This window comes from Haplochromis burtoni, unplaced genomic scaffold (genome assembly GCF_018398535.1).
Source record: "Haplochromis burtoni strain Fernald_Lab_line unplaced genomic scaffold, NCSU_Asbu1 Contig_357, whole genome shotgun sequence".
Taxonomy (NCBI): domain Eukaryota; kingdom Metazoa; phylum Chordata; class Actinopteri; order Cichliformes; family Cichlidae; genus Haplochromis; species Haplochromis burtoni.
In genome coordinates, this window is record NW_024582718.1 from 559,647 (window position 1) to 573,133 (window position 13,487).

Here is a 13,487-nt window from a genome sequence, read left to right on the forward strand (position 1 = left end):
GTTCAAGGGGGCCGAATATTTTTGCAAGCCACTGTACGCATTGACATAGACGGCTTCCTTATTTAACCTCCTTCTGAGGTTTGCAATCTGGGTGTCAATTTAGACTCCACTCTTTCATTCCGTGCTTATGTCAAATCTGTCACCTAAGCAGCTTTTTTCCACCTAATGAACATCTCTTGAATTCGGGTATCACTCACTGACTCTATAGCAGAGACTCATCCATGCATTTGTCACCACCAAGCTGGACTACTGAAATGCAGTCCTGTTTGGGATTTCCACTAAAGCCCTGGATAGCCTCCAGTATGTCCAGAAGGCTTTTAACAGTCTGGAAGGCTTCTAACAGGCACTAAGCTCTGGGAACATATTACCCACACCCTCATTAATCTCCACTGGTTTCCGGTCAAGTCACACATTACTTACGAGATTCTTCTTCTCACTTACAAATCCCTCAATGCCCTGGCACCTCAATATGTCTCTGACCTCCTGGAACCATACACACAGTCTCGGATGCTACGGTCCTCATCCATGGGACTTCTCAAACCTCATCTCTTCAACAAAACCTTCAACCTCTAGCTTTTTAGCTAAGCATCCTTGGGTTTTTTTGAAAGGCGCTATACAAATCAAAGTTATTATTAATGGACTTTCGTAGGAGATATTATTATTTTCCTTTCTATTGTGACCAATGACAAATCAAATCATATTTTAAAATGTTGGAAGTTTTAATGCACAACATCTACAGCAGTCAGTGAGTTTCAAACGATTTTGATTACCCATGAACTGCCGTGCACTAGCTCATTTGTTATTGTTTCACATGCTGCATCATAGCCAATCACAACATATTCTAGATGTAAAACTTGAGTTTAAACGGCATATTAGCAAATGTACTGTATTTACTTTCCAGCACTGTTTATGGTGCAGTTATATTTTAAACATCTAATACTTCCTTGTAGAAAAGGAAGTGAATGCTGTATAATATCAGAAATAAATTATTTTCATCAAAGGAGCTTCAGTGTTACTCAGGTCAGTAGCGCCCTCTGCTGTTCACATCCATATCCACAGTATAGATTTGCGTACAACATACTGAATTTAAAAATCAAATCTTCATTTCATAAGCAAATTAAAATCCTTGTTATTAAGATTTTTACATACTTTGTATCATGTGCTTACAATATGTTGTGTGTACTGTATTTTAAAATGTTTCTCCAAATATTGGTAATTAATAGAAAAACATTTAGACATTATACATTAGACGTTATCTCTCGCATAATAAGAATTATGAATTTTCAAACACTATTTGTTACAACTACTAACGCCTGTGGGCGTATACGGAGATCTTGAAACTTATTTTTTTCACTTTCTTTATTTTTTTAAATAAAAATAATTTATTAATTAAAACAGTTAAAAGTGGTCAGTACAACTGATTATGTGAAATCATCACTGAAAAGTACACATTGTAAGGATTAACTGTTAGTGAATCATGGTGTAGTAGGAGGAAACCAGAAAGTTTTTAGTAACAACATCTTGTTCCTTACATTCATATCTGTTCATAGAGTCCTACAGTGTACATCAAATTTGGCATTTTTTCACACCTAAACCACAGGGTGTTGGCTACAGTCAGGTTTAACCATTGCCAAATATTAAACCACTGTTAAAGAGGAGCCAAGCATGAAAACAACACATTGCTGATGAGTGTTATTTTTGGTTTACAAGTATTTTTCCATCCTTATAATAGTGACCCTGGCCAGTGAAATGATCCAATGAGCTGCCTGTGCTTTGATATGAGACTGGACACAGTTAAACCCCACTTTGCTGTACAGGGCCACAGCTGCCATTTGGGTGGAGCTAGTCTCCAACACCACCTTGGAGAAGCCCCGTTCTTTACAGAAGCCAACCGCAGTCTGAGTCAACCTTAAGCCGAGGCCCATCCGTCTATACTGTGGGGAAATGATCATTCTGAACATTTCCCCATACTTTTCTGCCCCACTGTGTTTAGCTACCACAGCCACCATACCAACAACCTGGGCTCTCGCTCCAGCCTCGGCCTCAGCCACCCAGAAACAGTCATCAGGTCTGCTGAGGAAGTTCCCAGGGATGTCCTGCATGTCGGTGCGAAGTTTATACCTGACGTAGTATGCATATACTTCATGACAGCAGCAGTAGATGAGACCTACCCAAGCTGCTGGGAACAGTACAGCCCCAAACACAGAGCCAAGGAGATAACCAACAACACACAGAGTCGGGGTGATGGTGAGGTAAAGGGGACTGGTCATGGCGTTATAGAAACATGGACGGATATGCTCCAAGGTGCCAGTACTGAAGAGGGTGAGCACTGTGTCCTTGTCTGCAGGACGGTACCGACGGATCACCAGCTGCATGACGAAAGTAACTACAAGGAAAATCATAAAACAGTGAGAAATGCTGTTGTTATTTACACTACATTACTAAGCATGACCCTTAAGGAAAATTATTTTTATTTTTTTTACTTAGTTTCCTTTTTTGTAATTTAATTAGATTTTATTAAGTCTGCTTATGTGTAGCACTGTTTGTGGTTGTGTTTAATATAACATTTAGCTACCATAAACAAGGAATTTCCAGATCCTATCACCTCTCTTGTATTATACAAATTATCTTGAGGCAATTGTTGCTGGTTAAAAAACAAAAAAGTGACTATAGTGACTATATGAGTTGCTGTGTAATAAATTTGTCTGCTAGCCATATTACAATCGCACAATTACCTCCGCTTTACGTTAGTGAACTTACACAGGTTGATCCTTCACGGAGAAGAGCACACACGAAACAATGAAGAAGCGCAGCAACACTGTGAATCAGCTCAACTTCTAGACTGGTTAATAAAACACAAAAGGAGCACAAAGGCTTGACTCTCACAGCCCATGTAATACTTCGATGGGATAATTCGGTTCAAAGTACAGCTGTAAAAGTGTTAAACATCATCTACTGTTACACTAACTGTTACACTATACTGGTTAATAAAACACAGCTTGACTCCTACAGCACTTATAATACTTAGATGAGGTGATTAGGTTCAAAGTCCAGCTGTAAAAGCAAGCAGCAGCAGGCAGAGCGGATATATTACATCATATCTTAAGGCAGACCTTCCCAAAGTGTGGGGCCCGCCCCCTAGGAGGGGGGCGCAGAGCCATTGCACGGGGGGCGCGCTATGAAAAGGAAGAGAAAAAAAACCCAAACCAAACCTTGGGCACTGCTAGCACGGGGGCGCCTCCACAAACGCAAATCAGGAGATGAAGCATAGCTAAATATGTTTCCAAACCAACTTCATTCTAAGCCAAAGACTAGAAAATATGGTGAAGCATATCTTCCCTTTGGTTTCACCTGGTTTATGTTTTTGAACCCATTTTGCAGAGGGATTGAAAATTTTATTGATAGCAATGTTGAATATTATTACACAGGAAAAAAAACAACTACATGTAAAATAATTACACCGTGACGCCTCTGCCTTTGTAAATGGAGGGACAGTAACTGCGTGTAAAACCTGAAGATAGTCAGATTAACAGTATTTTGTCTCTATCTGCCATTCTGCAATTCATCTCATGTAAACAATAACGTGGCGCACAGCGTGACGTGAAAAAAGGCACATACCTTTGACGTTGCGTGATGAACTCTGTATTCCTCGTCCACACGTAAACGAAAAAAGGGAGTTTTATTAAGGAGTGACTCCAAACGCCGTTTACGTGTGGACGAAACAGCTGCGTTTTCAAAAATACCCGTGTAGGTGCGGACGTAGCTTAAAAGAGTTAGTAGTTTATTTCCTTACTACCTGCAATTTATTGCATATTACTTGTATTTGCTTAATTGTTTACTAAATGTTTGAGGTGTGAAATAAACCGCAATGGAGAAAAATATGGGTGTGTGTGGTTGGAGGCGTGTGCGCGCGCGAGGGGGGCGCGGACATTTTTCTTGTAAAACAAAGGGGGGCGCAGCAAAAAAAAGTTTGGGAACCACTGTCTTAATACCTTGTAGTACCATATCACCCTATTAGAGCACTTCGCTCTCGCTCTGCAGGCCTACTTGTTGTTCCTAGAGTATTTAAAAGTAGAATGGGAGGGAGAGCCTTCAGTTTTCAGGCCCCTCTTCTGTGGAACCAGCTTCCAGTTTGGATTCAGGAGACAGACACTATCTCTACTTTTAAGATTAGGCTTAAAACTTTCCTTTTTGCTAAAGCATATAGTTAGGGCTGGACCAGGTGACCCTGAATCCTCCCTTAGTTATGCTGCAATAGACGTAGGCTGCCGGGGATTCCCATGATGCATTGAGTTTTTCCTTTCCAGTCACCTTTCTCACTCACTATGTGTTAGACCTCTCTGCATTGAATCATATCTGTTATTAACCTCTGTCTCTCTTCCACAGCATGTCTTTTATCCTGTCTTCCTTCTCTCACCCCAACCGGTCGCAGCAGATGGCCCCGCCCTCCCTGAGCCTGGTTCTGCCGGAGGTTTCTTCCTGTTAAAAGGGAGTTTTTCCTTCCCACTGTCGCCAAAGTGCTTGCTCATAGGGGGTCATATGATTGTTTGATTTTTCTCTGTATCTACTGTACAATATAAATCTGCTGTTGTGATTTGGCACTATATAAATAAAATTGAATTGATTTGAATATACGCAGGTAACAAAAACAGAGACTTGCAGGCTCCATTTCTACCTGTTCATGTTTCTACAGTAGAATCATGCGGAGATCGCTTTAAAGTCTCTTTGGGTTGGTTTTTGTATTTGCTTTTTGTTCATATGTAAATTAATAGAGGGCTATAGAGGGTGTTGGTGTGTAGGACTGTAGTCTGAGTTGAAAACTGATGAGTTTTGGGAGAAAGCATGACATCAGTTTTTTGGGGGTCGAAGTTTGGAAGAGTTTTATATATTGTATAACTAGCTTTTGAAAAGGGGCACATAGCAGGCTGAATAACAACAACTCACATTCGTCAATAATCTAGTATGGAATCGCATCATACTATAAATAAAAAGAAACGTTCTTTTTTCTCCGCATTGTAAAGTTATCATGTCGTGACAGTAGAATTGGTCAGTTTCAATATTATTACGGGGCCAACATTATTACGGATATGATGAACCTTGAAATACACCACACAGAGATATGAGGAACAACAGCAGGGTTGGCTCCATGGCCTTTCTCTGTTTCTAATATAAACAGTATCAGTGTCTCATCTTTGGCTTCCTGCTGCACATCTTAGCATCCTTCCATTAATACAATCAAACAAGCAGAAGCAATGTCTGAACTACAATACTTCTTGAATTAACAACCGAGGGATTTCCCTATTCTGGGTAAATATATTATGTTAGTGATAAAAACAAACTTATAAGAAAACTAGTGCAATGAAACCAAAATCACGGTGAGGTTATGATCTACACTGCAGTCAGACACTAGGGGGCAATAGAGAGGGGTTTTTGTTTTGGTTTGTTTTTGCTGTCATTGCTGTCGTGGGGCAAATATGTTGGTATGGGACACATTGCTCATAGGATTTTAGTAAGTGAAGGAAATATTTAATTTAAATCAACCTTCCAAGGTTCCTTGTTAAATAAACACAGTGACCATAAAAAGGTGAAGTTCAGTAGCTATAAAAATGTTATTTCAGTTTATGGTTTGTGTAGTCATCCTTTAGATTACAGACTGACTGTGAGGTTACATCTTAACTATTTTTGGCTGTTTTAACATGAATGTTTTCTTCTTTTTGAACTTTGCTTTTTGACTGTTATTTGTCAAGCTGACTGACCTTCCATGTACAACCACTAAATTGAATTACTTAAATTTGTTGGATACTTTGATTTTATGCCGTCTCAGGTCCACTTTTTGTTCAACACTGATAAAATCCAAATTAAATTAATAATTTGTTCAGATTTTATTTATTATAAGGAACTGTATTTTCAGAACTGAATTTTTCAGGTTACAGCCTTTACTGCTTTATTTATAATTTTGGTTTAACATAGAAAAGACTTTAAGGGGAAAAAACTCTAAATAGAATTGCTTTTAAAAATCATATTACACATTTTTGCATTTAATTTCTGTTTTACAAAAGGCTTTTATGTATTTTTTTTTACAAGTTTACCTTATTCAAAATGTTATGTGGTCATGGTGACAGTGGTCTGTCGCCATGACAGTATTTTGTCTTTGCATGAGACTGTTAGTTATTTCTGGACTGGTTTATTTAGGTTTATTTCCTGAGTGTGTTATTTCGTTATGCTTCTGAGTTTGCTTAGTTCTCTGGTCCTTGTTTAGTTTAGGCAGTTCTTATTTTGTCCACGTGTCTGTCTGTCTGTCTCTCTCTCTCTCTCTGCGTGTTAGTGATTTCCTGTTTAATTGTAACAATCACTTGTCTTTTGCATTGTGTTCATTTTTGCGTCCCCTGTCTCGTTAGTCAAACTCAGATGTGGATCCTCTGGCTGTCTAGCGAAGTTCTTATTAAGGTAATATGACAGCATAGTTTAAAAATAATCTTATTTTAATGTCACAAATGTTCTTCAATAAGCTGGTTGTTGTCGTGCACTGATATTAACACTCACGGTATGGCTGAAGGCTGCTTCTCCTGTCACTTCTTTATCCCAAGACGTTGATTCTGTTCATCTGGATGTAGCGCTTTAAGCGGGAGAAACATTTCATCACTCATCCAAGTCATTTCTTTAATCTCAGCTGACTGCAGGTTTCCCCAACCTAAAGAGTACATTTGCACAATGACTAAATCTACCCCACTGAATGAACAATGGGTTGTGAGGCCAGTTCCTTGATGATTAATATGCCAATTGTCATGACGACTGATCAACAACCACTGATCATGACCACTGATCAAAGACCATTGATCAATGGCCATGAGTACAATTCAAAGAGTTGGGAAATGGCTGCAATCACAGCATTGTAAGATGGCGAAAGATGTACCCTTAGGCCCCCTCCTCAATTCAGAGATGGTCTTTCCCTTTTCACGTAAATGGCCTCCTTGACTACGCGCTCAAACCAGCTTTCCTTCCTGTCCAGGATGTGTACATCCTCATCATTGAAAGAGTGTCCACCTGGCCTGTTGAAGGAAATAGAGTGTGAAGTCCTGGCCCAACTAGTCAGGTCTTCTGTGTTGTGCCAGCTGCTATACCAGAGTTTGCCCAATGTATAAATCATGACAATCCTCCTTGCACTTAACAGCGTGCACTATATTACTCTGTTTGTGTCAGGGGACCCGATCGTTGGGGTGGATCAATTTTTGGCCCATGGTGTTTAGAAAAAATGTGTCTCAACTGTTCCAATACTTCTGACACATAAGGGATCAGGCAGCAGTTGTCCTTCTCTCCTAGATCGGCTATTATTTTTATTCTCCCAGGGCAGTCCAAAGACATGCAGTTACTGGCAGGGCTGGACTGGGACAAAAAAATCGGCCCAGGCATTTTGACTAGAGACCGGCCCACCAGGTATTAAAGCCATAGAGCCTTTGAATGAAAACAAACACTGTTGTAACAGTGATGTACACTGTCTTGTTGGTATATGCATGATTTCTATACATTTTACTTCAGATAAAAACTTTGGTTGTAAGATTCAGATAATTATTTAATAAAAGTGAGATATTTTAAATGAGAAGAAGAAAGAAAAGTATTTCTTTGTGCCCCCCTCTCCCTGTTAATGCCCTACCTGGCCCCCTGGCAAAACTTTGCTAGACCCGCCCCTGCAGTTACCAGTTGTCAGCTACAAAGGATCCTGGTGTTATTTGTCTCTCAGAAACAGGTCATAACTTCCCTTCAACTCATCCATGTCACCTAAAAGGTAAACCTGTTTCTCCATCACCTGTTCAGCTCTGATGTATCAGTAAGGACATCTCCTGGTTTCATCTTCATGTTTTCCTCTCACCACATATCCAAACCGATATCATGACCAGCAGCTTGAAAACTAGAAATTAATATTAAATAAATTCTAACAACAGCTGATCAAGCTTAAACGTGCTGCTGTTGTTTAGCGCGACATCTGCTGGTTTCCTGTTTCTGGCGCAAAGTGGGCGATAAACAAGAGAGAAAAACTGATCAGCTGATCATTGATCAGTTTCATGATTGAAGTAGCAACAAGAGGGGGAGAGAATGAGAGAAGAAGCAGCAGCTGTGCGGCGTAAACACAGAATAACTCCAGCTTTGTGTCTTTTCCATTGTAGCTGAAGTACGGGACAAACTGTGTTCCTTCTCAGCTCAATACGAAACGCGTAATATTTTCTCTAAATACGGGACGATTCCGTTTTTTACGGGACGGTTGGCAACTACTAACTAACCTTATGAATAAAATAAAGTTCACTATCAGTAACATCAAAGCACCCACCCAGCTATATAGAAACTCCGTCATGCTAGCTAGTACGCAGTACGAATTATTGTAACTGACTGTAAAAAGTCAGCACAACGAAAATAAACTCCACCTAAACTTGGTTTATATCTGACCCAGATAGACTGCAGGTCATAACTTCTTACCTGAAGTTCAGTACACCTGATACTTGGCCGCGTCAGGTCTCTGCTCCTCCTGCCTCCACTTTCCCTCATCCACCTGTTGCCTCTGTGCAAGCTCCACCATAGCCACCACCAAACAACTGACTTATTTTTACACATCGACCAGCATCTGGCCAATCCAACACCTTTTATTGTTTGTGCTGTTACAAAAAACAAACAAACAAACAAAAAACATCGGCCCATAAAAATGAAAAATCACCATCGGCCCACCGGTCAAATGCCCGGTATGCCCGTTGGCCATTCCAGCTATGGCTGCTGAGGTTAGGTCAACTGAAAACACTAAATTGCCTATGGGAGTGAATGTGAGTGTGATTGGTTGTCTGTGTGTTAGCCCTGCGACAGACTGGCGACCTGTCCAGAGTGTACCCTTCCTCTCACCCTAAGACAGCTGGCACAGGCTCCAGTGCTCCCGCGACTCTGAAAGGAGAAGTGGATGGATGGATTTATTTATTCATTCCACATAAAATGTAAAAAACAAATTATAAAAGACAAAAAACAACTATTTACAATTCAACTTTTAACTATTTCAACTTTCAACTTTTTCCTTTTAAACAAATTTAAAGTGAAGAACACAAAACACTGCAAACCAAACTGAAATTATTCTAGATTTTGCTTCTTTTCTTGGTGTCACTTATTTTCTTGACTATACCTTTCTAACCTGTCAATGTTGACTCTTGTTGTTGCCCCTGGCTCTCTTTCTCTCTCTTCCTCCTGCACTGTTCATGTGCTACTGCTGCTGTGAGTGTAACTACCACCCCTTCCCCCTCTGCTCAGCGCAAACATAAGGCACAAACACATATTGGCCAATCACAAGCGACGTGAAGTTAAAAAAAAAAGAAAGAGAGAGGGTGAGAGAAAGAAAAAAAACACATGGCTCCCAATAAGGAGCCGGCTTCCGTTATTCACTTCAAGGAGCCGGCTCTACCCATATGGAAAAGATATATATATAAATCCTATAAAGTTTGTATCTGTCTTGTGTGAAACTTGTATGAAAAGCATACAAGACTGAAAACAGATATAAGATCCCTTGAAAAGTTATATAAATGAAACTTGTATGTTTTGGATACTTACTAAAACAATATATGAAAGTAATGAGAAAGTGGCCACTTTCATGAGTAAATCATGTAAGCCTTATATGATTTACTCATGAACAATGTTCCCTCTAATTTTTCACGTGTCTGAGCGAACACAAACTCCCTGAGCGATCCCTTGGACCACTGTGAGCGACATCAGACGTGTGCACTGTGGTCACGCCGGCATCGAATCCATCCAAGTTATATGGTTTATTAAAATAATCAAATTACAGCGTTTACATTTATGTTAGACTGCTTTTAATTAACTGCTTTAGCCCATTTACAATGAAAATGTAAAAAAAAATCTTGTTCATGACCTGTGTAGTATGTTAGCTCTATTGGAAGTAAAAATAACTTGAACTCCAATTTCGAAAACACAACTTTTTTTCTTCTTTTTTTTTTATAAAGCTCTGACTTGTATTATGAGTCTGTGGTCTGGGAGAGAGTCCTGTAACTCTCTGTCTCCAAAATACAGTATATAATGACCAATGCTGGGCAATTAATTATATAGTTACTTCTTCAAAAAAGTAACAGAGTTTGGCAAACAAAGTTTTTTGCAGCTATTTTTTTTAAATGCAGCCAAGGTGTTTTTAAATAAACATTTCAAACTATTTACAGAACAATCAGCTGTTCTGCATCAAATCTGATGCCACACAAATTATTTGTGCCACTCCAAAAAATAATTCCTGTCCACTATGAGATAAAGGAGAACAACAGCCGATAAAGGAGAACAACAGCCTGATACCTGCAGGCCTGACAGAGCAGATGTATCACTCCTGTATCAGTTTGTAACATTCAGCAGTCGCCTCATTGTTCTGACACACACAACAAAACTATTGACTACACTACACACTAACGACACAAGATTTGCGCTAAACGTCGCAAATCTCTCACATCTCAAAACACCGCCGTCACTCCTAAAACTTCCCCCTTCTAACAACTAGATGCCAGTTGCCATATCATTTTTTGATTGGTCGACATGGTACTTTTTGGACGAATAGGAAAGGGAGAGGGGGGTGGGTTTGTTTTTGCTCACAGGGGAGAGCGCTTTCGAGCCTTTTTTCTTATAAAACGCCGTTTTTACCGTTTCTTCCGCAGTAAATATAAACAACGACAGTATTCAGGAAGAAAACCAAACATTGCATATTTTTTTATCATAACTCTGGTTTTACGTGGCCGATCAACACAATTTAAAAACTGGTATAAAGTCCACATTTTTCCGTCAATTGTTCCGTCTGTCCTGCTCACATCTCCAATGGTTGTACACGTTGTCATTAACGTGGCTTCACTCCACATCAGCCACGCCGCTTTGCCAGCTAAAACACCGGTGTCGGCACATAAGGACGCTGTCATAGCCTGTCAACACGTTGATTGCTGCGCAATATCGCATTATTGGCTGGACTATGGGATAAGGTGGCATCGTTCTAATCCCATACGGGAGCAGCCAGTCACTTACTGACTAACACTGCAAAACAGAATCGTTAAAGTATTAATTTTAATTTCAATTCAGGTTAGATTTTTTTTGTGCGCAGAGACTGTGCCAGCAGTGCGCAATTGCGCACGTGCGCAGCTTAGAGGGAACATTGCTCATGAAAGTGGCCACTTTCATGAGTAAATCATATAGGTTTTTAATATTTCTTTTCCATATAGGTAAGAGCCGTTTAGGTCGCAACCGACCCATCACTAATACCCAGGGCCTTCATGATGTGATGTTCTTCTGCTTCTCTGGCTTCTGTTTCTGTGGGGATGGTGTTTGTTATACGTTTTAGTGTCCTGAAGACACCCAGTTTGTGCTCCAGTAGATGATGAGAGTCAAACTTGATACTGATCCGTATAGGTTTACGGTACAGCTTTCAAATGTCTCCCATTACTGGTGGAAATCTCACAGTCTAAGAAAGCTACCCTGCCACTTTTCATATCCTCCCTGGTGAATTTGATGTGTTGGCTCACCGAATTAATGTGATCCATGAATTGTGGTACGTCCAGAGATTTGATTTTAACCCAGGTGTCATACACATACCTGAACCAATGACTTGGTGGTGTTCCAGGGTAGCATACACTGTTAGAAAAAGCATCTTGAAAAAATGGTAATATTCCGGCAGCTGGGGCGCCAAAATACGACCGTATAATTACAGAAAATAACTCCCGCATAAAAATACGGTTATTTCCAGTAATGAAAATACAATTAGTTGCGCTAATTTGACATGGGATCTCGCCTTTTTCAAGTGCCGCTAAACATTAAATTAGGAACATGTTAATGTCATTAAACAATGAAATCATCTATAAATAGGAAAAAAAAAACATCTTAAAAAACGCTAATATTCCGGCAGCTGGGGCGCCAAAATACGACCGTAAAATAACAGAAAATAACTGTCCCATAAAAATATGGTCATTTTCAGTAATGAAAATAGAGTTTGTTGCGCTAATTTGACATGGGATTCTGCCTTTTCCAAGTGCTTTTAAATTAGGAACATTTTTACGTGATCAAACAATGAAATTACCTATAAACAAGGTCACTGAATGTGGAAGTATGAAGCATAATACGTAAATGTACAGTTGGTTTAAATAATAATTGATTGCATGCCCTGGGGCAGACTGACAGAGGCGAGGCTGCCATATTGCACCATCGGCCCCTTTGGCCATCACTAGTAGGCGGTAGGTGAAGAGTCTTGACCTCGGACACAATGACGGAGAGTGTCCAAGCCGGGGCGCGAACCGGCACTCTTCAGATCACAAGGCGAACTGCCAACTCTTGAGCCACGATCGGCCTAACTAGCAACAATAATAATACTTATGTGATGTAACACAAGCTTATAGGGATCATGTTATATACTTTTCCATAGCATTACATTTGAATTCAACAGTTCAATCTTTCAAATAACGGACAGATATTTGTGAAATCATGATACATTTGTGAATGTGTTTTAACAATCTAAATATGCATATGTACAGACAGATACATTTAATAATCATGAAAATTATGTTGTATTACATTAGCAGTGATTAGATTAATTACATTCAGATTAGATTAGATAGTTAAGTCATTTAGTAATTAATGAATCTAGAAGAACTACTTATGTAATCCCTCGGGTGGGTTCCTCTGGGAAATTCGATTTCCAAAAAAGCACAGCACACGACAGAAGTTACAGAGTTACTAGTAATATATACACACACAATATAAATACAGAGACAATATAAATAAAATATACGAAAGGGGATAAATAGAATAAATAGGAATAAAAATAAAAATACAAGTGAATTGCACATTTCAAGTATTGAGGTCTATTGCACTGTTGACTATTTACAAACAGTATTCACATTTAAATAATTGCACAGTGTATGTGATAGAGCACTTAACTATGTTGTTTAACGTTAATTTACATTCAAAATGTGAAGTCAAAGTCTATTTACGTAACTTTAATGATATTCTAGAAGAACAGAACATTACTGTAAAATGCACAGTAAAATACCTTCATATTAGGGTTTTTTCCTACGGTCGCAGCCATACCCGCGACCTGTTGTTGTTAGTTCACATTCATTGGCCGATGCTTAGCGTCATGTTATTTATATTAATTGCAATTCCTACCTCTACATTTCTTTTTCAAAATATATAATTAGCACAGCGTGTCCGTGCAATGTTTTACATTGTGGCATGCAGAGAAATCTTAACAAAGAAGCTCACAGAGAGAGATTGAGCTTGTTATTTAACCCCAAGCTGATAGGGGGAGCTCCTTATTAAAACACTTGCCGTGCTACAATGTGCCTCAAGGTTCAACAACAGCACAACAGAAGTCACTCATGGTACAGCACTCTCTCTACAAAACAACAACTGTCAGTGACGCTGCACCACGGCGTAAACACAACATTCAAGATAACAGTTAAAAGTAACGTAACCATAAACAATAAAAC

At 39.4% G+C, this 13,487-nt stretch overlaps 1 protein-coding gene across 6 annotated transcripts; it reads right to left on the bottom strand.

The window, feature by feature from the left end:
• Window positions 1-6: 6 nt before the first annotated feature.
• Window positions 7-9,254, bottom strand: nat8l2 (N-acetyltransferase 8-like 2). 6 transcript variants are annotated; one of them, XM_042228844.1, is made up of 5 exons: window positions 9,155-9,254; window positions 8,884-8,922; window positions 6,914-7,049; window positions 6,544-6,616; window positions 7-2,386 (listed from the first exon to the last, which is right to left on the bottom strand). In XM_042228844.1, exon 5 carries the CDS (start codon window positions 2,373-2,375, stop codon window positions 1,704-1,706), a length of 672 nt encoding a protein of 223 aa, XP_042084778.1. In that variant the 5' UTR covers window positions 2,376-2,386; window positions 6,544-6,616; window positions 6,914-7,049; window positions 8,884-8,922; window positions 9,155-9,254; the 3' UTR covers window positions 7-1,703. The 6 variants fall into 6 exon arrangements, with proteins under 6 accessions (XP_042084778.1, XP_042084779.1, XP_005943295.1 ...); XM_042228845.1 differs by having other exon boundaries at window positions 9,164-9,231; XM_005943233.2 differs by lacking the exon at window positions 6,914-7,049.
• Between the last annotated feature and the right edge of the window lie 4,233 nt (window positions 9,255-13,487).

Excerpts from the sequence above, each read along its gene's own strand:
- nat8l2 (XM_005943233.2), bottom strand. The coding sequence starts at position 2,375 with ATGCAGCTGGTGATCCGTCGGTACCGTCCTGCAGACAAGGACACAGTG.